Source organism: Sinocyclocheilus grahami, unplaced genomic scaffold (assembly GCF_001515645.1).
Source record: "Sinocyclocheilus grahami isolate Dianchi unplaced genomic scaffold, SAMN03320097.WGS_v1.1 scaffold32.1, whole genome shotgun sequence".
NCBI lineage: Eukaryota > Metazoa > Chordata > Actinopteri > Cypriniformes > Cyprinidae > Sinocyclocheilus > Sinocyclocheilus grahami.
This window is the reverse complement of record NW_015505211.1, coordinates 3420727-3446152: the sequence shown is the minus strand read 5'-3', so window position 1 is coordinate 3446152 and position 25426 is coordinate 3420727. Positions and strand designations below refer to the sequence as shown.

The window sequence follows — 25426 nt, the reverse complement described above, 5'->3', positions numbered from 1 at the left end:
AATCATTTAAATGCATATTGCTTCATGCAGTATTTATAGGCTATGGAGAAGAATTAGATTGTGTTTCGTTTTATTTAAGCTATCGATCGACGTATCCACATTCTTCACGCAAGAATGCCCATAAAATCAATATAATAGATGTATTGGTTTTTGAGTATAAAGAGAGGGTAACTGGACATATAGACAACCAACAGAAAAACCAATATAAGACAATAGCGTACACACAAGAACATACGATATATTTTCAATAGGATTAAAGATCAATATATCAGGTACGAATACAACAACAGGCCAGAAGGTTCTTCATCTGACCATGAGAAACATAAAAACACTCAAGCTGCGCGTTGCGTTTGCGCGTCGCGCGTCGCGTCAGATCTGATTAGCGTCTCGTAATAGCTATCTATGGTGATAATAAAAAATCAATAACCGTGTAAACTCTCTTCTTTTAACGGATGAAAACGTATCCAGCATCCCCCTCCCTCTCCTGCGACACGGGGAGCTCGACTGAACGCGGAAACTCCATCCCGCGTTTTCTGCCTTTTATTTAGGACGGTCTCAATAATTGTTTTCAGTAGCCCTATTCAATATCGCAGGTTGGCGTTCGATAACTCCATTCCGCGCGCGCCCGCGCCGTTCGATCTGCTCCGCTCCGTGTTTTGCGCGCGCTCCCCCGCCTCTCTCTCTCTCTCTCTCTCTCGCGCTGAACTCCAGCCCCTCTCGCGCTCTCTCTATCAGCCTTTCATTCCGTCTCAATATGTCTCAAGATGGCGGCCAATGCGGGATCGATGTTTCAATATTGGAAACGCTTTGATTTGCAGCAGCTCCAGGTCAGCTCCCTTTCGCTTTGTACTCGCTGTGTGTGCCGGTAAGCCGGTCCCGGGGAGCGTCGCGCTGAGAGTGTGGGCGCGTTGCTCTCGCGTCGGCTCTTTCGCCGGGTTCGGTGCCCATTGATTAAAGCGGCTCTCTCGCGCTGATCGGAAATTGATCCTCTTTGTTCAATTCCCATCGATCAACCATCACGGTCAAGGTGGATGCGGCCACTTTGGCAACGGGAGGCCGAAGGTTTCCCTATTCTTTCCGGCTCCTTTCCATTCCCGGGATGTTTTGGGAATAGTTTGTGCTGAAGAGATTTAGACAGTATGTTTGTGGAAATAATTTTGTGTTTAGAAGTGTGTCGCGCTACACGGGTGGCGCTGTGCTGGACCGAGACGTTATTGCTTAGTAACGAGAGAGGTGTTAGACTGCCTTCCTTTTTAGATTTCGCCTCATTTATGGTTTACCAGCACTTTTTGTGTGACTTTAGAAGTTTATGAAGTTAGCAAACGCTAAGTTCAGCTTAGTAGGTAAGTTTAACGTGTAGACGGAATTGGCTGCTAAACCTGCGCTAGACAGGAACAATTAAACACAAAACAAACAAACACGAACAGATGAACGTTTTTGTTAAATATAGATGTGTTGCTGGTTTACTAAGTTATTCAGTTACAGAGCCCGAACAGATAGCTCGTCAAAACTATTTTAATGCAATTTCACTATTTCCCCCCCTCACATATAACTTGTTCAAGTCGTTCTACAGAACTATGGAGCGTTTAAACGCAGGTGGGAATGTGAAGATTCGGTTTGCCCTGCAGTTGTTTTGGTTTAATGTGGTATTTGTTTTTAAAATTGATTGGTTGTCAAAGTCAGAACTCTTTCGATATTTGTAGTGTTCGTGCTGTAGGAGTATGAAGTACATTTGTCGCGTTTGGATAGGCATAAACAATAGACCCATGATTATATCAATTATTGATTAAGAGTTTATGTATTTATGAACTGAGGTCGCAAAGCTTAGCCAAAAAAAAAAAAAAACGCTGACCTATTTTCCGATCGAACTTTAAATTTCCTCTTACCAGTAACCATTTCTAAATCTTCATAAGCCTCACGAGTCATTTAAAAAACGATATCATATTATTTAGAAATCGATGTCATTGGACAGTAACAAGAAAACGAGCTCTTTTGGGATCGATTAGGTTTTCTGCGTTAAAAGTATTTTGCATATTTGTCAAATATGCTAATATGATAGCCTACTAAATTAAAGCAGAATGTAGAATGCTCTATATGTGCATGTGTTGCAATATGTTTAGAGATGCTATTCGGATTTTGTGTAACATTAATCTGTAATAGTCAAACATTGCCCGACTCGTTGCATGTCAGATGTTTTGCTGTTTGATTATGTTGTGTTCTTGGAAAATCATTTATTCAATTAGGGTTCAGACATATAGTGTTGAATATAAAAGGACCACACACACAGCTGGGCATATTCTGATGTGGTGACTCTAAATTTTCAATGCCCTCCTTCCCTCCCTCCACTCTCTCTCCCTCTCCCTCTCCCTCCTCTCTCTCTCTTTCTATCTGTGTCCCAGGCTGATAAGAACTGGCATCAGCAAGTTCAGGCTTTGATGATGTCATGGACACTATTTATCATCTAATTTTTCTCTCTTGCTACTTTTGTGTCTTTTCTATTCAAATCTTATTTTTTAGAATGTTTTTAGTGTGTTTATTTCTTGTTTTTTTCTGATTAACTTTACTGATTCACGCTTAATTGATGCCTCGATGTGAATCAGATGTCTCATATTACCCTGCAAAAACCGCACCAGACAGTGAAATAAAGTCGTCTGAGTTATAATTTCCACAACCCAGTGACTCCAAACAGACCTGTGTCTCATATATCCCAAACTTTTTGTTTGTTGGTGTCACCTGCCATGTCCTGTCACCATGTGGATCTGAGGTCTGCGAATGCAGGTGAGGTGTTAGTGTACCTCACTTGGTGTGTGGTCCCGAGTTTTCGTGCGTCAGCTCAGAGAGATTAGCGATTGACGCAGGCAGTTCTGCCACCATCAAGATGTGAGTAGTAGACTCTCTTGTCTGGACCTGCATTGGGCCCCTGTGATGACTTTAAAATGTGTTTGATATCTTTAATGAGGGGCACATGGGCCGGCTGTGGTACACTGTGTACCTAAACACCATAAGAGTGTAATCTGTTGCGTTTTCGGTTCCTCTGTGGTTACCGTATGAATGGCGCTGCTATATCTTTGAGATCTTGTACAGTATGCCTGTGAAGAGTTTTAGCAGATTAGGCTGCCAGACGTTATACTCGTAGTTGAATGCGCCGTCATCCACTTTTCTTACTGTAATAGATAATTAACTGATAACTTGTAATCTTGGGTAATAATTTATTAGATGAGTACACGAATGATGAAAGATATTTGAATATTTTTGAGGAGGTGGTTCATCACTTGCAGATGGAGTGTTTTCATTAAACATCACTTAATGAATTGAGCACCTGTATTTTGACTGTTTTAGTAATAACTGTCTGACTGACACCTGACTGGATTTGAAAGAATGGGGAAAGTCCCGAAAAAGTGAGCAGTGATGTCACCACGTGTCTTTTAGGCATGGTTTTATTGCTGACATGAAAGATGAATAGAACAACAGCATCTCTGTGGAGCCCACCCCAAACATTCGCACAGACTCGGATCCTGACCACTTCAAAACCAAGCCAAATATATGATGAGGCCCCAAAACAACACACATATTTGCATGTGGCCTCTCCAAATTTAGCCTCAAAGTAAAGCACTTCAATTGGCTCTTGTATTTGTCTGATTTAGCAATTTAGACTGATAAAAAATTCTGCGAGGCCCTTTGGTTTAAGTAGTTTTGAGGAAACCAAATACATTTTCAGATATATTATTTGGTCTAAATTTGACCAGAATTGTACAGAATTTCTTTTTTTTGTGAAAATTTGTAGCCTTTTAACATTTATAAAGACAGAGAATATAGTAAAGCACTTAAATTGACTTTTGTATTTTTATAATTTCACAGTTTAGACTGATAATAAATTCTGCAATCCCTTTTGAGTGTATTGAATAGGGACTTTTGAGAAAACAACATTTTCAGATATTATTTGGGTAACACTATTTTAAGGACTAATTCTCACTATTAACTAGCATGCATATTACTAGCATATTGGCTGTTTAGTACTTATAAAGCACTTATTACCGCCTTATTCAGCATGACCATGTTTTAGATCCCTTAATCTTACCCCATACCTAAACTTAAAAACTAACTATTAATAAGCAGTTATTGAGGCAAACATCATAGTTAATAGAATTGGACCATAAAATAAAGTGTTACCATTATATGCTCAATATTTGACAAAAGTGTTCAGAAAAAGATACAATTTGTGAATTGTGTACATTAATAGCCTTTTCATATTTGTAAAGGCTTGAAGAATGTTACATATGTTGCTTAAAGTCAATCTGTAGTGGTTGTCCGAATTATACAGGAAAAAAACTTTTGTTGTGAATTGTATACATTAGTAGCTTTTTATCTTTGTAAAGACATTAATACTATAATAAACCAGTTCAACTGACTCAATTTATACTGATAATAAATTCTGCAAGTACCTTTGAGTATCTTGAAATGCACTTTTGAGAAAACACAAAACATTTTCAGTTATATTATTTGGTCTAAATTTGACCGAATTGTAAAGAATTTTGTAAACTGTATACATTGATAGCCTTTTCATATTTGTAAAGATATGACGAATATTACGTATGCAGTATAAGGTCCATCTGTACAGTTTCCTTTCCTGTGTGTGACAGGAGATTCAGTCTGTTGCCTTGCTTTGGTTATTTAAAAAAGTAGCGGTGCTTGTCGCTGAAAAGAATAGGTTAGCAATTTCAGATCTGGTACTTGAGCACCTTTGTTCTACTACCAGATCAGCCCAGAGGCCGATAATCCCATACTATTTGAATTACCTGCTCTGGGAGGTGCTGCGATCTAAAATAAGAAGTGTTTTTTCTGGGTGTAGTTGTCTGCCATCTCAATGCGATCATTGTAGGCCAGCAATGGTGGCGTGAGGATAGCTCCTTTAAAGGGGACTCCGGTCCTCTGTGATAAATACTTGATGATGATGTATTTTTATTCTGTCTAAAGAGGGAATCGTTCACCGGCCCCCAATGTATTTTAGCTTGTGTATAAGATAAAGCTGTGTGTGCTTAAATATATATTTATAGATAAATATGTGCTTAAATAGATATTTTCTACTGGAATATGTAATATGAAGTGGCTATATAGGCCTAGTTAATGAAAGTGTTTTAAGCGAGAGCTTTTTATAGGTGTGTGTGTTGACCCCACTTTCCTTTGCTGATCGGTCTGCAGTCGGTTGCTGGAGATAAAGATGGCAGGAAGAATTCAATGGGAATGGGGGGGGCATGTGCCAGCACACACTCTCTCTCTCTCTCGCCGTCACCCTCTCTCAGACACTCATACACACGGTCATTACTTCACTGACTGCCCCCTTTTGCTGTGTCTGAGGGCTGAGGTTTCACAGGGGGGGCCGCTCCCCTCCCGCCCCACACAGGGAAGCCAGAACTCTGACGCCACCAGCATAATTAGCCGTCCATTTCAAATAGAGCCCGAGTTGGAGGAGGGGATGAGAGCGCTCGCCCCTCCCACCCCCTTCTCTCTTCCTCTCTTTTTCTCTCTTTCTTGCTTTCTTTCATTCGTACTTTATGGCGTGTTTGGTCTGCGTGCCCGTGCACTCTGGAAATTCTTCCAGTTTGAAGGAATTTAACGCCTCTGATTTGTTTTACGGCAGCTGAATTGAGAAAAAGAGCAAATTGCAAAAGAAAACTAAAGTTTATTGGTACCATAATGGTCTTTTTTGTGTTCAACTTTAAAGTCAAAAGGCATTTTTAAGTAAAAAAAAAATCAAGTAGACCCTTTTTTACTTTCTTGATGCATGTTTCTAGTTTAATTGTGAAATAATGTATCGGTGCATTTTATTTCAAATTGAAAAATGTTTTTGTAAACTTGAATTAAAATGTGATAAATTTGCTCTTCCTTTGTTGATGACATCACCACACTGGCTATTTGATAATGTAACTAATAGTCAAACATCCTATTTTGTTTGTTTTAGATAGCTTACATTCAATGTAGCCTTTGACATTTAAAGCCATTTTTTCACGATTCCATCAATTCCTCATGGATAAAAAGTTCTGACCTACAGGCTTTCTTGAGTGAAATTATAATAAAAAAAAAAATAAAGGTCTTGAACATTTGTTTCCTGGTGGTTGTTCAAAAACTACTTAAAGCCTTGAACATGGGAGAAAATGGACTGCTGAATAATATTTATGTAAAATAGTGTTAAAACAATGCGTCAGGTTATTACTGTGATAGACTGTGGAAAAAGATTAGAACAGCGTTTTATTTGCTTCTGTTCAGAAACATCTGGAAAGAGTTTGAGGGAAGTAGTTCTGAATTAAGAGCCATGGGAAAGAGATCTGCTCCGATTGCCCTCTTTCCTGAGCGAAGGAGCGAGAGAGAGATAAAGGGAAGTTTAGTCCAAATGGTCTTTTTGTATATTGTCACTAAAAACAGATTTTATACTTAAGAATCATTACGACTGTCTTCTTGTTCAATGTTATCTGTTCTGTGTCATTTGGATTTATCGGTTTTAATGGCTGCATTAAACAAAAATTACAGTGCTTTTATGCAAGTTGTACATTTAGATTCTGTCATGAACAACAAATTTAAACCTAGCTGGATCAAACTAACATTTGTTATGATTGCCCCGTCCTTGAACGTTTCTTACTGCAACCCGATCCATTGTTTTCAGACAAGATTCACCAAGTCTACGATGAGAAGAGCATGTTTTTATTTCTAGTCTTCGCTGCCATTTTGAGGCTCCGCCGCACCACCCTAATTCGCCGCAGATATGTTTAAAAAAATCACAACCATGGAGATCAAAGGCCTTGACAAAGCCTGTGACTTTACTGTGCAAAAAACTAATGAGTTGCATCTTCTTGTGTTTGGATGCTTTTTCATCTTGTCCTAGTCTGCTGTTGTCGCCGGTGGTCAATATGTCGTTTACAGCAACCCACGGTTTACTCTCATTTGGAATTATCTGGAAATTTCTGCAAAAAAATCTGTGAACAAATGAAACTTCGCTAGCTATGAAGCTGTTTTCTAAAGTTAACATGAAATCAAAATTTTTAAAGTTACGTTTATTAATGTATGTTTCTGGTTGTTTGTCTTTGTAATCTTTATAATACAATAATTAGCTCTGAGCCTGAAACGACTTTACGACTGACGTCTTTTCACCAACTTGCTTGTTTCAGTCAAAATCTATTGAATATAACCCCTTTAGATCATTTGAATATTCTGTTACCATAGGTAACCATACCATACCAGAAGTATGTCACATTACAGACATACAAAGGCTTGCAAACACATTTTAATGCTGAGTTAAACCACAAATTGTTGGTGTTAGGGGTAAACAAGACGGCTAATTATTGGCAACTTTGCCTCTTGAAATCAGCATGAAATCAAAATGGACTGTATTTACTTTCTAAATATGTGTTTTAGGTCTCATTGTAAGTGTTATGTGGTGTTTATTCATAAAGTAACAAGTTGTTCCATCTCCAAACTGAAGACACCAAACTTATTTTTTTTGGCCTACATCATTGAGTATCGTTATCTTTAAATTGTGCCACATTATGTAACTAAAATAGTTTGAGAACACTGTTTCTTGTTAAATTAATCATGAAAGTAGCTTAAAGTAGCAATAGGTGATTGTCTTCAGAAACATTTTTTGTTATGTTGGTTGAAAGTCTCTTCACATCCCGATGGCAATCATTAAGTTAAGTGGTCTAAATAGGGCTGTTGCGATAACCACAATATCGCGCTATTGACGAGGAAACCGCAGAGGAATGCAAGAACTGCAGCAACCGCGATTTTTGCGTGTTTTCTTTTTTCGTAAGGTTATGCCCTTCTCGTTTTACACTTCATGCATGTGGACTGAATATTAAAACAAGTTAGTAATGATAACATAATATGTACCATGCTGATTTGTACAGCGGCTTCGTAGATTTGCACTTAACAAGGCTAAACAGACAGTGAATGAGTTAGAGAGATCGACTGAGCGTGTGCGATTACTTGCGTCTGTCCTCCAGGCCGAGTCATATATATATTTGTGAAAATATGTTGTCATGTCCAAGGAAAGCGAAATCTCTGTCTTAGCACCGAAGCATAGCTGGTCAGCTGAGCCTTCTAAAGTGGCGCTCAAAGTTAAAATGTTTCATTACGTCTCTCTTTGAATGAATGAATCGGCGTTTTTGAACGTGTAGTTGAAAGACCGGTTTAAAGACTCACTCAAAAACAGTCCCTTACCACCACCTTGTGGCACAACACTGTAACTGCACTGACTAACAGCCCGTCTAGAACGTGTGCGTGCAGGTGGAAATATTTTCCACCATAATTTGCAAATAAATTCTTTAAAAATCCTACAATGTGATTTTCTGGATTTTTTTTTCTCTTTTTGTCTCTCATAGTTGAGGTATACCTATGATGAAAATTACAGGCCTCTCTCATCTTTTTAAGTGGGAGAACTTGCACAATTGGTGGCTGACTAAATACTTTTTCCCCCCACTGTATATATATATATATATATGTATATGTGTGTGTATGGCGATAATACCGCATACCGCGCTATTGAGCCACTCAAAATTACTGCAAGGGAAATTCCCTCACCGCAACAGCCCTAGGTCTAAATGTCTTTATCTGTATTTTTTATATATTCTGTGGAAGGCGTAGGACAAAGAAATGTTTGTCCAGTCAAAACGCTCGGTCCAAGCATTTTAATTAGCTTTCCTACTTGCCTGTCAATGTATGTATTAGCATACCTCTGCGCACCCGGTTCGCACAGACAGGATACGTCATCAGCACGTTCACGCACGCTGTGCAGACAGAGCGAGAATGGCAGACAAACATCAACAACCCAATCATCCTTCCTGGTATTGTAGTACTTTTAAAGTTTTCTCACCTTTGAATGACACATGATGTAGCCCATCGGTTCCCAATTCCAGTCCTCGCGTTCCCCCGCTCTGCATATTTTGCGTGTCTAGCTTAGTTAACACACCCGATTCAGATAACCAGCTCGTTAGAAGAGAGCTACGTGCATGAACTGTGTTCCGATCGATATGATCCCTACACAGTGTTCTTTGCTCCCTACTCCCTGAGCAGGGGAAATCCATTGAAGTTTACTTCACTTCGGAACATGGGCTGGAATTGGGACCCGCTGATGTAGCCTATTGCAGTTATGTTGTTTCTGGTATTCTGGTCTGTGAGCGTATATGCGTTCAGGGGGCGTGGCTTTGGACGGCGATTGCAGGGAGGGTGGGACGTTCGCTTTCCGTGCTATCAGGCTAAAGTTAGCATTTTCCAAGATCTCCTACTGCACCTTTAATGCCACACTGCTAGTTATCGGTGATTCCACTTCAAAATGAAATGAAAATTGGCCATATTTACTTTGTTTGTAAATGCAAGTTCTGGGTCTTATTGTAAACAAGTTCAAGTTATTCCACAGAAAAAAAAACGTTATAAAAAACCCCCGTCATAATTCGACAATTTATTTTTAAAGTAACAACTTGCTTTGCCTCTGAACTGATGCCACCAAACTGTCATTTTTCTTTCCCTACATTGCAATTTTGTTATCCTTTGAATTATGTCTTGACTAAAATTGTTTGTGAACGCTGTTTCATGTTGGCTTCAACTGCGAGTGATTGGTGAAACCAGCTAGCAGTGAAGCCAAACCGCTGTTTATCTCAACACAAAACATAAAATGAGCCGTCATGATCTCGTACTTGGTCCAAACTGCAGGCAGACGTCATCTCTCGCTCGATAATTTACTGGGTGAGATTTTGTTTGAAAAATAGAGATTGTATTTGCTCTTTAAATATCAGAGTATCGATTGCACACGGCGGCAGCGGGAGAAGACTCGCAGTCGGAACTGTTAATGTGTGGGAGACTCGAGAGGCTGGAATCTCACTCACATGCCATGTTTGATAAAAGCCCAGCTCTTAGGGGGCTATGAACAGTCCATTTCAGCTGAGGCGAGGAGGAGGCGCGCACCTCTCTTTCTCTCTTTATCTCTCTCGCTCTCCTTCTCTCTCTCCCTTTCTTACCGCTCGCTGTGAGAGATGATTGAAAAGCTGGAGTTTCCATCAGCGGCCGTCAGCTGTAAATGTACTCAGACTGCTGAAACAGCCCTGCGTTGTTGCTGACCGTGGCATGGGACAGAGGATGTAGCGCCATATTGCATTGTGTGTAGTGTGCCAGCATAATCAGGTGTGAATAAGTAGGTCAGCTGTGGCCTGTGTTTCGCATTGCCGGTTGGTAATTCTGACAGCAGCCGATAGTTTTTTTTTTGTGCAGTCGGTGGTTTGTGGATTGTTGAAGTTGAAGACTGTTTGCGGGAAGTGAGGGATGTTCACAGCTTGTGTGTTCAGATGAAGGATGATTCACATTTGTGTTGGGTTACATAAGATGCCAACTCTTTGGGGGGTGACCCAAGTTTTTTTCTTTTTGCACTCAATGTTTCTCCTTCACTTTCATTCTGTCATTTCGCATTCAGACTCTCTCGTTGGCACATAGCCTTGGTTTGATTGCCAACTGAGAAAGTGCCGTGGCGGTATCAGGATACCTGACGTAAGGTGACACACTCTTTTGTCCGACGGTCTTGCGCGGCTACTTCCTTTGAGTGCGTTCTGTCGAGAGACATCTGGACTGCTGTTTAACTTCGCTGTCTCGCATAAACAGGTGTTTTTGTGACTAAATGAATGGATTAACCAGCAGACCCAGACACAGTTCCACTCCAGACTCAATGCCAAATTTCTTTTTAACCTTGTACCATGTGCGTAATCCTAGAGATATAAATAGCCTTCCCCAATAAGAACTGGAAGGAAGGGCACACGCACAGCAACCTTCATACGTTTCATTGTGATGCATTTACCTAATTTATGTTTAAAAGTAAGATTTGTAAGCGTAAAAAAATATAGATTCGAATTGAGGCCATGTGGCCTTTTGACTTATGTGGTTTAGGCATGTGCAAAACTACATTAAAAACTACAACGTATTGTTCATAAAGGGATAGTTCTGTAATTTACTCACACTTATGTTGTTCCATGTTTTTTTTGTCTCTACAATGAAAGGCAATGGGATCCAGTGTTTTGTTGTTTCAAAATATCTTCTTTTGTGTTCTGCAGAAGAAAAAAGATATATAGGTTTGGAATGAAATGAGGGTGTGATGAACAAAATGACAGAATTGACATTTTTGGTGAACTATCCCTTTAAGGAAGAAGAGAATTATTAGGCTGGTTTAGGGGTCACCTGGTCCTATAAGATGCTGATGGCAAAATAAAAAGAAATCACATGTAACATAAATGTAACCGTAAACGCAATAATGATTGTAATGCGAAAAAAAAAAGTTGTACCCTTGCATAACGTCACTGTGTTGTACAAATTCTTACAAAAGTTGTCATAAGAGTATGTTGCAGTCTTTATATTAAAAATGCATTTGGGGTTGGGGTCCTATGCTCACCAAGACTGCATTTATTGTGTATTATTACATTTTAAAATATTTTTTTTTAAGAATATATTTAAAAATTTAACTGAGTCCTGTTATAGCAAAGCTGAATTTTCAGCATCGTTACTCCAGTCTTCAATGTCACATGATCCTTCAGAAACCATGTGCTTGAGAAACATTTATAATTTTCAATATTTATTTGAAATAGAAATGCATTGATTTTTAAATGGAACTCTTTTTATCATTGTCTTTATGGTCACTTTTGATCAATTTAATGCATACTTGCTAAATTAAAATATAGGCTAAATAAAAAAAAAAAAAATCTTACTGAGACCAAACTTTTAAAAAGTAGTGTATAACGTGAGTTTTTTTTCATAAGCACAATCACGTAAACTGGCTAAGCCTCTATAATCTAATGAGAATACTGTCTGTAAAAACAAGAGTTTTCGTTGGAAACCGTGAGCCCCAGATGCTCAGTACATTATGTGATATGATGGTGGCTCCTAATTTAGCCGCGGTCTTATCCTGTACGGATGAGTAATTGTGTCCATAAAGAAGGTTAATCTTCATAACAGGGGAACATAAACCAGATCTCTCTGGATCCTCTTCTGTTTCTGCACAGAACAGGGTAAGATAATATTTCTAAAGCTCAGAGCAGGGAACTTTTTTTGGTTGGAAGAATTTAGTGCAGTTTCTGAGAAAATAAACATTACACTTCAATTTGCTCCTTACAGTTATTGTCTGGTCTCAGGAAGACCGGTCAAAGTTAGGAGAGGTTTTGGGAGCACTTATTTTAGACCAGCTTTCTGCAGTTCCCCAGCAGGAAAGTCTGAACCGCTGGGGGTTGGGGAAGACAGCATTTCGGAAAGTCTCAAAGTTTCCGGAACAGTTCACCTCAGAACTTTCGAGTGCCGTCTCGCTCCATTACTATTCTCAGAGAGTCTCAGGTAGCCATGACGAAGAGTTTGAACCCAGCTGTGGTTTAAGTGCTCTGTGAGAATGGGAAATAATCAGGAGACCCTTTAACCTCCTGTCCGCACTTTTTCCCTTCTGTCTTACTTTCACTCTCTCATGAGCACACACACACACACACACACATACACATACACACACTTTTGGGTTTTACTCCAGACGTCCCTTGCCAGCCTGGGCTCAGCACTTTAAAGACCCAAACAAAACAAATCCTCTGCGGGGGCCCTCGGTGCCTAGGGAACCGGGCTGCTCCACCTCACACTCAGCGGCAGCAGGGCTCCCTGATCTGGCTTGGAGCTAGACTTTGGCTGAACTTTCACTTTTGCCTGAAACAGTTATTATTAGTGACCTGAAAACCTCCAGGAGGAGTGGAAATGGAAGCCAGATGCCGTTAGTGGCTGGAAAACGATATTAAACTTTCAAATGGTGCCCATGGGGAGGGAGACTGACATGGATTTCCATGTTGGGGGGGGTGGAGAAACAGTGACCCTGGCGCTGCTCTGCTGATTTGTTCTGCCGATGGCTTGCGCTTACATATCGATACAGGCGTGGGGGGGGGGAAGGGTCGGACCTTCAAATTTGGTTGTTTGTGGGGACGCTACTGTTATCTCTGATTGTTCATATGGCAAAACATTGATGTTTCTTAAGATGTAGGCCGTGATAATTTAGCTAAATAATTTTTTTTTTCACAGACTTTTAATGATATTCCCTATCTCAGTTTTTCAATGATCTTTAGCATCTCAATGTGTTGATTTTTTCCCCAGACTTTTAATGAAACTTAGAAATCTGAAGTTTCTAGCGAAAGGTAATTAATTTCAACCAAACAATCAATGTTGCCAGTGTAAACTAAGATATTCATGTAAAATAGGTAAAAATCTATTTTAAAATAAAATTTTTTTTTAAAGGGGTCATATGATGCGATTTCAAGTTTTCCTTTCTCTTTGGAGTGTTACAAGCTGATTGTGCATAGATAAGATCCCTGAAGTTGCAAAGACTAAAGTCTCAAAACCAACGAGATATTCTTTATCAAAGTTAAGACTCTGCCACGCCCCCCTAAAACGGCTCATTCTAACATGCCCCCACATATCTACCTCACTATGTGGAAATATTTGCATAATGCCGCCCAAATGTGCACGCAAAGAAAGTTATTTAAAAGCATATTGTTTTGTCTTATTTTTGCCTTGTTTGTAAGAACAGTGTAGACAAACTGGCAATCAAAAGAAAAATAGGAAAATCTTAACAAAACGGAACATCCAGTTCTGATGGTACGATTTGTGACCTCAGCCCACCTAAAACATCTCAATCCCTCATTTAGAGGTCTGTTTTATCTTTGCGAGCAATCAGGTGGCTTATATTCGCTTTTAATCCAGGACTTTCACTTACACTGAGGTATTATCTCAGTTAAACACACGTCTACACACAGATACTCGTTCCAAATGCATCTAAGACCTCCATTATGGAGGGATGCATTATCTGTTACGCTGGAATGTGCGTATTGTTATGGATTTACACGACCTGCATCCGAGGTTAGAGATGGGGGGGTGGGCGGGGGGTGAGAAAGAGTCGGTGACTCGATGAGTAGAAGCACCCTGTTTTGCCTAACGTTTCTTCGATTTGTATAACTTCCGTTGGTCATTGGTTCAAGTCTCTGGGAAATATGTTCTGCACTATTTGCACTGCCAGGAGCTCCAAGATTTAAACTACTGATCTCATGCTAATTCCAATTTTGAGGATCCATCCAGAAATGTCTGATAGTGATCTGTCATATCCAGGAAGTTCAAACAAGTTCAGAATCGCTGGAATGTTCCTTGAATTGAGGACGGCACAAGTCATGTGACCAAGGTTCAAAATGCACACTCTCCACAAGCCAAATACGGGTAAAAATATGTTTTTGGCCATTAAACTGCCATAGTACATGATTAGAGTAATAATCTGAGATAAGTGATGTGAATGATTGAAATCAAAGACTTTCAAAACACCTACCAACAAAAGAACTCTGAGACTTGAGATGCTTGTCTAACAGCTTTTCCCTCAGTGTAAAATGTACCATCATAAGTGTGTCTAGGATGTTATTTACATATGTAATTTTCCTTGAATTTAGTTAAATTAAAATTCTTCACTTTTTGTGTTAGGTGCTGTTTAAAAGAGACGTATTATGCCCCTTTTTACAACATGTAATATAAGTCTCTGTGTCCCCAGAATGCGTCTGTGAAGTTTCAGCTCAAAATACTCCACAGATCATTTATTATATCATTTTGAAAATTCCTATTTTGAGTGGAAGCAGAAACACTCTGTTTTTCGTGCCTGTCTCTTTAAATCTTTAAATGAGCTGCTGCTCCCCGCCCCCTTTTCCAGAATAGAGCTGCGCCCTTACAGCTTGTACCTGCTAAAAACATCTGTTTTTGTTCTGATTATCATGTCTATCACGCTGAAATCATGCGTTTTAAACCGTATTAGTTTAAACCTCTGATATACGGATTTGTGTGGCAGCAGCGTAATATACAGTAAATACATCAATAAATCCACTGCTCTCTTGTCTCCTCTGAGGCTGGGACTCTAAATAGTGTTCTGTGCTCGTCTGTGCAGCCAAAGGCAGAACAGTTGGCATGTTTTGCTCAAACTTTCGCCATGGCATTAGAACTAGTACACCGCTGTCGCTTGCGAAATCAAAATGTCTGCGCCATGGGTGGAAACTTACAGATTAAGGGGCAGTAATATTATAATGAGATCCCTTTGCAACGCCACTGTCGGGGAGCAAAATCAGATGCGCTCGTTTTTTCAGATGCTTGAAGAAAAAGCCTCAACAACGTTACTGGGTAGGGGTGGGCGTTAGGGCTGTCAAAATGGCTGAAAAACGAATTTTTTACTTAAATATGATCAATATTCGAATTATATTCCAATTTAAAAGGCATAATTTCAGTTAGGGGGAAAAAAGGTTTTTGGCTTCTCTCCTGAGGCCACATTGAGAAAAATATTATGCACGTTTCTTGAAAGCATAATAAAATAACACGACTATCTTTGAAAAAAGTGCATAATGTTTAAAATAATGTTTATAAACCTTATATAATTAATAAAGTTGCTTAAACAATTAGAAACAAAACAGGATCATGCATGTATGTATGTATGTATAGTTTAATAGGCTACAAAGGACCAAAATCCAATCACAAAGAGTACTTTCTTAATTTAAAAACTTGAGATGCAGTGGGATGGGGTAAACCGCCATAAAGTCTTGAGACATGTTTTTTAAAAGTTGAACTTACATTCATTTTACATAGCTTTCTAAACATGCAGTTCTCTTGTGCGAGTGCAATGGTGATAGATGTCCCTCTTGAAAATGCGATAAATATGCGTTCTGTGTGAACGGCTTGATTTTGGTTTTGACGTAAACAACATCTTCCCCGCATTGATTGTTCTCTTTTTCTGCAGTATTTTGAATGAACAACGTAGCAGCGCCGCATAGTGGGTTCAATTGGATAGGCTAACAAAAGCATTAAAATGCAATGACACTTAGGTTGTATCGTTGTCGCATTTCGTGGACCACTGATAAGGCTGCCTGACGCACACCTAAAATTGACGCACACTGCAAAACGTTGCATTCGAATGTGGATTTTAATTTTAAATTCGATGAATATTCGAAGTTCAAATTTTTTTTTTGACAGCCCTAGTGGGCGTAGGGTTGGGTATCGTTTGAATTTGATCAATTCCGATTCCGTTTCCCAGTTTCGATTCCAATGTGATTAAATAATGATATCAAACATTTATCCTGTGTCTCTTTTTTTCAAACTATTTATTGGAGATGAATACCATGAACAAAAATAAACAGGCTACATAAAAACTAAACTCTTTAAGAGCTGTTTGTGTGCAAAATAGAACTGCATGATTCTGAATAAATCTGGAGTTTTTTTCTAACCCCCAGTGGAAGTTGTGGTTCTCTCATGATTCTGAAGAAAAAACATTAGACAACTAAACAAAATCACATGTAATTTATGAATTAATGATTAAATTACTCACTTAAGATGTACTTGTTTCATTACTGGATGAATCAGCGTTATTGAAAGAATCTCTTGTATGATTCAAAGACAAATACATTTTAACAGTCCCTTTTCGCCACCTACTGGCGTAACAATGTAATCGACAAATCTTCATTTGAAGTGTCAAATTACTTTCAAAAGGTGATTTACTCTATTTTAATCGCTTCCATACACACAGTTTATATCTGAACTATAAACTTTTATCCCAGTACTTCTGTGATTTGAATGTTTGTAACACAGAAATAATGATACTGTGTGACTGAAAAGACTGAAGCTGTTTCATTCATGACAGACAGCTGCTCTCTTTAGGTCAATGGCAACGCGAACGCAAATTTAAATGTTCAAGTCACACTGGTGTTATCGTACTCTGCACGGATGAACCAAGTGATCACAACATTGATCGCACACGTCAAAGGCTGAGGAATATATATATATATATATATACTGTATATATATAGTAACAAGTTCATTTTTGGACCCTGCATGTGACTATTATTCTGTTTTAGTTGCGATTTAGTTTTCTGCATCTTCGTACCTCTGGCGACGTCACATACAGCCTGCACTGCACTGTGCACTGTTTTGCTGACTAATCCAACTGATGTTTTTGGCAAAGTTGGGCCTAAGAAAAAGTAGGGGGTAGTACTTGTGCATTCACTTTAGCGTGTATGCATTTGCATCTGCCATTGTGTGTGTGTGTGTGTGTGTGTGTGTGTGTGTGTGCGTGTGGTCGTGCTTTGGCAGCGTGAGTTTGTTGTTCCCGGAGGCATGCTAGTGAAAGCGGACCCGTAGAAGGAGAGGAGCGCTCATGACGGTACTCGCTGGGAAAACCGCAGGCCAGACGAGCTGATTGGACTGCGCTGTGACACCATGTTTCCCATGTTCTGAACAGCTTTCACTGGAAGCTGGCCAACGCAGAGGGGGACCCCTCTCTTCTGCTCTCTGCCTCTTTATTTCTCTCCTTTCTCGCCCTCTTGTGCTCTCTGTATCCCATTCAGACCGATGTTTTTGAGAAGAGAGCATTGCTGAAATCGCAAACCAGCCTTTGAAATGGAAAACAAATTTAAGAAAACAAGCATGGATGGATTGCAACAGCGCTTTCCTCATCTACATCTCCTTCACTCCTCTTTAGTTTGTGCTGGAAAGGGAAGCATTGAGAGGTTTGACCCCTGAGAACTCAAACTTATGTCTTTCCAAACCTGTATGACTGACTTTCATCTGTGAAACACAAATTAAGATATTTTGAATAATGTTGGGATCCAAAACTACATGGGACCCCATTGACTTTCATTGTGTTAACAAAAAAAAAGGCATTCTTCAAAATGTCATCTTTTCTGATTCCACATTGTCCAAATACCTTTTTGGCTTCGTGTTAAGGCACCATTATTTCAGCTAATTTGGTTTGACCGTCAACCCTCTTTGAAAATCCTCTCCATCTTGGTTAAGGTTGCTTGTTTGGGCTAGTTATGGTGGTAATAACCCTCCATAGGTCACAGAGATTATCAGCCATTCACTGATGTGCTCAGGTTAGTTTAGCATCGATGGGCTTAATTGTTCTTGCAGCTCTGTCGCTAGGATATAGACACACAGCCAGGCAGGTGTACAGCAGGTTCTCGTCTGTGTTTCAACAAAAACAGCGACGTCGAGGTGGTCAGTCATCCCCTCAAACATAGTTGAAAAAGAGCTGGCTGGGAAGGCCCATTTAGAAACGGCTCTGATAGTGTTCTGTTCACGATAAATACTTAAAGCGTTCGGAGAGCTCAGTCTGTGGGCTGCAGCGCATTTCATACATTATTGAGGTAATGAGGGCTGAGGTGTTCTTCTGTGTCTCGCAGACAAAGACCAAAAAAGACGAGAGATTTTTGTTTCAATGCCTCCAGAGCATCCAGTGAGTTATGGTATGCATCGATAAACATGCATTTGCCACAATTTGACAAAGACGGTAATGTGATTTTGTAAAAGTGAGTATTAAGGAGGTTGTCATAAATGACAAGATTTTCAGTAGTCATTATCAATACCCCAATCAAAACCAATACCAATTTTTGATACCAGTTTCACAGCAAATATTGAGGTACAGTAATTTTTTTTATTTTTTAAAGTTTATTCATATTTTTCACATTTTAATATAAGCTAATTCAATTAAATGAGCTATTTGCAAAAGCATTGAAATATAATTTTTCCTTCCAACTCTTTATTTTTTCCATCACCATGTCCGTTTTTAGGCTTCGAACTATACTCTTGACATCTCTAAAGTGTAATCTATCAAAAGTGCTCACTAACAGTTGGCCTGGTGCACAGTACACATGTTCCAACATTTCGTAGAGTTGTGTTTATAAGCGAGCGGCCCAACTCGAATCATTTCCTGTGATCTCTCATCTGTTCTATCAATAAAGGCAGCAAAAAGCCCCTAAAATAGTGCTCACCACCAATTTATCCTCGTCATGTTTTTTTCCAGCTGCTTTCGCGTCTGTTTTCGTGGTCTGTGTCATTTGTTTCCCCAAGCAGTCTCCCATTATGTCGATATTGCATATTCCTTTGACTGTGTTTTGTATTTAGACATGGCACGTAAGCATATTCTGAGTTCAGGGCAGCTCAGCAGATGTGCATTGGAAGGAAATTCACAATCAAAATAATGTTCTGAATATTATGGCAGCGTGGAGTCATGGGGATGGAGCTTGGGGGGAGGGGGGGGGTGTTGGCCACTCGCCGAACTAAAGTTAGCAGCTCGTTTTTTGCTGAGTCAGTGTTTGAGTTGAGCTTTTCCACTCCGGGCTCGGGAACGTTTCTGCTGATGCATTCTTAATCCCTTCCTTTACTATACTTTTGTGAGCAATTATGTGTCAGTTCTTGCGGTTGCTAATGCTACATTGCCACAATTGTATGAAAATAAACTAACTGAACAAGCTTTTTAGTACAAATTCCCTCTAAAGGAACACCTAACTTTTGAGGCATTAAAAGCGTTTTACGTTGTTTGCCTTGCAGCGAATCAAAAGGAGGAGTTCTTTGTTGCCCTATCAAATGCTGTTAGAGACCTAGTGTTTGTGTTGATGTATGAAGGTCGGACTTGTGTAGTGTTTCAGATGAGGGTTGATTGACTGAGGCGTGCTGAAGGTCAGTCGTATTTCTGCACCTTTTCTAAGGTCACAGCCGGCGATGGCAGAAAGCCAGTACACACACACACATATACACATGCCAGTGCCAACACAATAGCAGCCAGATTACTGTTTACCTCACACACTGCCTTACATCTTTGCTCGCATCCTGTGTACACTGTGAGCACTTTTTTTAGTTTTCAGTGACCTGTAGGTAGTAAGTGCCAAAATGATATCCTCCATGAAAGTTTCATGAAAGCCCATGAGGACCAGTTTCATTTGATGTCATCATTGACATCATAATTTGGAATCGCATCCAGTTTGATATGATTATGCAACCCGTCACGACCCGTTCACTAAAAAACAATTGGAGACGCACAGATTTGAAATTCTAGTTGATGCCTATAAGCCAATATTGAGCCAGTATTTTGTTATGCTATTAAAATTCTATACAAATTAATCTAAATTAAAAAGCTAAGAGATAAATATCAGTCATTTGAAATGCTATTAAAGGTTAATTTGGGCATCACAACATTATACAGTATGTAAAAGGGATATTCATTTTGAGATCAGCTAAAGATTACATTTACAGTGTTATTAAATTATTAGTGTTTTTATTAAAGATTAGCTTTAAGTGGGTGTTAGATGATGGCAAAGGTAATATAAGGGAAATATTTAACAATGCAGATAAATGTGAGAAATCTCTAATATAGGCTCATAATCGATGTGATGCTGATATGTAGTGCATCAGCTTCAGAAGACGAAAAGAAGTCATATTATGTACAACTGTTATTTTTAAGGTGGTACTTCCCTTTTTAGAGCTTGACAGCCCCTGGTCTCCATCCACTTTTACTTTAAATTAAACAGCAACTTTGACATTCTTCAAACTTCTCTTTTTGAGTTCCACGAAAGAAAGAAAATCTTACAGGTTTGGAACGATATGAGGGTGAATAAACGCTGGACTCTTTCTTTAAGCCACCAAGGCAGTTAAATAAGGCTCTGAATTGAATTGTGGTCCATTTTTGGTTAGGAATATTACGAACGTTATCGCTCTCATACACTGTGTGATGAACTTTATTTTATTCTGTTTTAATGCAATGGTGCGTGTCTTCTGGAATGACCAGCCCTCACTTGTGGAGGACACTGTCTCTTCCCACTTAATTTGCATAAAGTTCTTTACCTGTCTTTCTGCTGTAATACAAGTGAAAAATACAAGAGCTGCCTAATCAGCAGATGAGGTGCTGAAGTCACATACTAATACGCAAAGGGAGCTTAACCCCAACCGAAAACATGAAGAGTAGATTCGATCAGTTGACATAAAATACTGGTTGAGCTGTTTATAGGTGAAACACAGTCAAGGAATATGGAAAGATTAAAGTAATGATTTAACTGGTAAACTGATATATGTTTTTGATCCACCTGCTATGTCACCATCTTTTGTGTTTTTGCATCTCTATGTGTGTACATGCTGACTGATCAACCATTGAAAACATTCTCTCAAAGAGACCCTTGTCTTATTGTTTTCACTCCCACACACTTTTTTTGTAATAAAAAATAGCATTGGAATTACTTGAAATGCCATCCCCATTACAGTGCCCACAAGGCGTCTTTTGTGGAGGTCTTAGTGCTTTCACACCTGGCTCGTTGTTTCAGAACCTGCCGTGTTTCCCCCCTTAGCTCGGTTCGTTTGGAAATACAGGTGCATCTCAATAAATTAGAACGTCATGGAAAAGTTCATTTATTTCAGTAATTCAACTCAAATTGTGAAACTCATGTATTAAATAAATTCAATGCACACAGACTGAAGTAGTTTAAGTCTTTGGTTCTTTTAATTGTGATGATTTTGGCTCACATTTAACAAAAACCCACCAATTCACTATCTCAACAAATTAGAATACTTCATAAGACCAATAAAAAAAACATTTTTAGTGAATTGTTGGCCTTCTGGAAAGTTACTTCAGTCTGTGTGCATTGAATTTATTTAATACACTAGTTTCACAATTTGAGTTGAATTACTGAAATAAATGAACTTTTCCACGACATTCTAATTTATTGAGATGCACCTGTATGTGAACAATGCAATCGCGCCCGGATCCGCGCCAAAACAGTAAGCACACTTTTTCATTTTATAATGCCGTCTTATTGCTCTTCTTCCTAGTAGGTGCATTTTAAAAATGTTTTCCCGATGAATCCTGGACTCCTGCTCAAAATGATAAATTAATATAAGGACAGCTACAAAAAAAAAGCTGTTGTCGTTCCCGACGGATGACAGCCGTGACAGCTAAGTGGAATCCCGGAAAATAAACCATGGAACTTTGACCAATGAGACAACAGTTTACTCGCGTGTGACTTGTATTAACAAATTTGGTCGGTTTAGAAAACTTTTCCGTGTGAAAGCGAACCGCACCAACAATAAAAAGCAATATTGTAATAATTTTAATCCCTGTTTCGGGAACAAAGCAATCGATCTACAGGTGTGAAAGCACCCTTAGACCCTGCTTACACTGAAAGCAAGTGGCATATTTACAACTTAACAGTTCCTTTATAACTAACAAACCTTTATTAGTTTTGTTTGCTTCAGATTTGATCACTTGCAGTGTAAACAGCTTTGTTGATTCAAAGTTGCACACTTGAAGTGTAAATGTTTTTATTTTTAGTTACCATCATATTATTATGTACACACACATAGAAATGGTTTAACTTGAAGAAATTGTGACAGAAATGTTTCTGTACAGAATAATGTACGAAATGAATATTATAATAATAATAAATAATAAAACAATTATTATTAAAATCTAGGAAAAATCTTTTTTTTCTTCCATGTTAATTACTGTTAATTTTAACAGTAAACTTCTGTTGTGCATTACTTTGTTTGCCAAAAAAAATATTTTTAATTTCATTTGATTAAAAATTTAATTAATGTTTTATTCCCTCATTTGATTACCAGAAAGAAAAGAAAAAATCACAGGACCTTAAAAATAAAGTTTTGTTAAACTTCTTATTAATTTTTATTAAATTGTATAAGTGTCATGATTTCAATTAATTAGACATGCTTTTTGGTTACTAAAGTTTTAATTTAACCATTAAAATGGAGCCCAGAAAAACAAAAATGGGGAGGAAAAAAACAACAACTTTATTTAAATTTTAGGAAAAAATAAAACAGATTTCATTGGGTCCTACGTTTAGTTGATTCTTAGTCAAATTCTTGCAGTGTACGCAAAGTCGTGCCTTTACAATATGGACTGTTTTGTTGATTCTGAGTCATGTATTGCAGTGTAGACAGCTTCACTGACAATTGCAGTATAGACAGCTTTGTTGATTATAGTGGAGTTGTTCACATTCTTATTGTGTATGCAAGTGAATGACCAACGAATTAGAACAATGCAGTTTGGTCTCTCTGAATCAGTTGGACTACACTGTAATATCTAGTTCAGGTCACCGTCTGCGCCCCCAGCCCTCAACAATTAACTGCTTGTTGTCTTGTGAAGAACAAACACCTCCTTCTTTTTTCTCTCTGCCCCGTTATGCTAATTTCCAGTTATGATTCTGAACATCTAATTAATTCAGTTTACAGCAGAGATTCCAGGATAAACAAACCTTGTATTAAAATGCAAATATGCAGAAGAGTTTGTGGTGGTTAGACGCCAGACTGTCATGAAATTCTTGAAAATAATGCAGCACTTGTGCTCTTTTTGCAAAGAACCTCGCTTACTTGGGACAAGCCATGTGTGTTTACGGGTGTAGAATATTTTTATTGATTATAATATAACTGAATTGAGTGTAGTCTATGAGAATAATACCAAAGAAATTCTATCTGGATATCTGGTTCGCATACAGTATATATCAAACATTTATCAAACTCTTATTATCGTTTTATCGAGGAAAATTATATCGCAATTTTTATCATTATCGTTTTATTGCCCAGCCATAGTAGGTACATTCCATTCCTGTTACTTCTTTAAAAAAAGCTTATTCCCAAAAGTCTTGAGGATTTGATGCCCAAAAAAAAAAGATATAAAGTTGAGCCAGTCTCAGAGTGACTCCAGAGTCCAGTCTTGAACTCTCATGTATACATTCCAAAGGTAATCAATACATTCCATACATATACTTATGTATTTTAAGCAGTGACCATGTGACTAGGGCTTCACCATATATGACCATTTCCATCCAGGCCTGAAATAGGTGGCCATAAGTAGGTACATTCCATTCCTGTGGCACACTCTGTTTCTCTTAGGCTTCTCCACTGAGCCAGATATATAGTAGAATTTCTTTGGTACTATTCTGAAAGGTTACACTCAATTCAGTTATATTCTAATCAATAACAAGTTCTACAATGGCAGATATGTTTCCCATGGTGCTTTGCTCGCTGTGCATCATTTCATATTCTATGGAATTTTTTTCAAGCTGAAACTTTTCCCAGAGACCTTTCACTGTCACACACTGCAAATAAGCCATTGGCAGTTAGCTCTTGTTAAACATACAACATTTTGACACAGCAACTTTTTGCTGCAGCACAGCATGCTAATAAATGTACCAATGTAAAATTCTTTAAGCTTTTTCTGTCTGTCATTCTTGATAATTGGTATGTGTGTTGTGTGTTGTGTGTGTATAATTTTAAATAAGCAAAAGGAAAAATCTAGATGAACTTGTTCATTAAGTTTCATAGACATTTCATGCAGTACTGAGTCTGATGTGTACTTTTGTGGAGCTTGTAATTGTTTTTTCTTTACTCAAGGCAGAAAATATTGACTCGGCTGCTATCCAGAAACACAAGATGATCTCTGTGTGTCCTTTGTCATCCATTCTCGGGCCGGTCTAACTGTTTGAGAAACAGTTCACGTCCCTCCCAACCAGAGATCCACTCCCCAGACGTTGCCTCCACTCCCAACCAGAGATATAATTGCTTTAATTACTTTCTCTAAAACCCATACAGCATTTGAGGAATGCTGTTATCAGTAGTGGAGGAGGCAGACATGTATTTGCTTGGGGAAACCTAAAAGTTTCTGAGGTAAAGGCATGCTGCGCTTATCTCAATAACAAATCGATGATTTTCTTTTTAAAAGTGCGTACTGTGCGACTGTGACAAGCAGGACCAACTTGTGCTCTCAGACCCCCTCAGATCGCGATTCTTTCAGTGCTGACTGAAAGCCTCTGAAGTAAATTGCTGATCTTGTTGCATAATAAATCAAAGGCGGAACGATGGTGGTTAATAGAAAGAACGAATGAAAGAAATGAGAGGGGAAAGAAAGCAAGAATAAGCTCTGGGCTTGTTCTTGTTCCTCAGCTTTAATGAACTTGCGCTGTAAGCCCTTGAGAGCTCTGTTTATAGCAAACATGGCGTGTGAGATGGTGAACCGGTCCTGGATACATTACAGCCGTAGGAGCGGCTGATATCGTGAGCCCTGTGGACCGACTGGTCCGCTCTGACGCGAGATAATGCTGATCTGTGAGAACGGAGTTTCTTAAAAAGATACTATCCTAATGAGAATATATAGTGTGTCAGTCATAATCCCAATTGTGTGACTCTGAGAAGCCTTCAAACAATTTCAGTTTAAACATGTAGAGACGTTCCCATGTTAACAAGTGCACGATCACTCGAATGTTGAGACGAATCAGTCCTGACAGATATAGTCAGTGAGAGTCAGGCTGTCTAGGAAGCATTTTTAAGCAGTCGCTTGCTCCTGATGTCCAGCCTACAAAACAAGTTGGAATTAGTAATGCGTGTACAGTCTGTTAAACTGCCTCAAAAAACTCCTGCCCTCCCCTGCTGGTATGAAAGGGAGTGTTCTTCTGTCAACAACTGGGACATTGTTGCACTGAGACGACCCAAATGTACTGCATCATAATCAGCAAGCCCCCATAATGCTTTGAGTATCTCTTAATTGGATGGAAATGAAGTCTGGTCTGTAGTTTGTCCATATCTAATGAGA

The 25426-nt window shown here is 38.9% G+C and overlaps 1 protein-coding gene across 3 annotated transcripts in view; it reads left to right on the top strand.

The window, feature by feature from the left end:
- Positions 1-543: 543 nt before the first annotated feature.
- Positions 544-25426, top strand: part of LOC107577496 (homeobox protein cut-like 1) — a 126789-nt gene continuing 101906 nt past the window's right edge. For 2 of the 3 annotated variants that reach the window (XM_016263573.1, XM_016263567.1), the window contains exon 1: positions 545-827. In XM_016263573.1, coding sequence (XP_016119059.1) covers positions 765-827 — 63 coding nt within the window. In that variant the 5' untranslated portion in view covers positions 545-764. Of the gene's footprint in view, positions 828-25426 lie in introns of all 3 variants that reach the window. The other variant, XM_016263581.1, reaches the window with a different exon arrangement.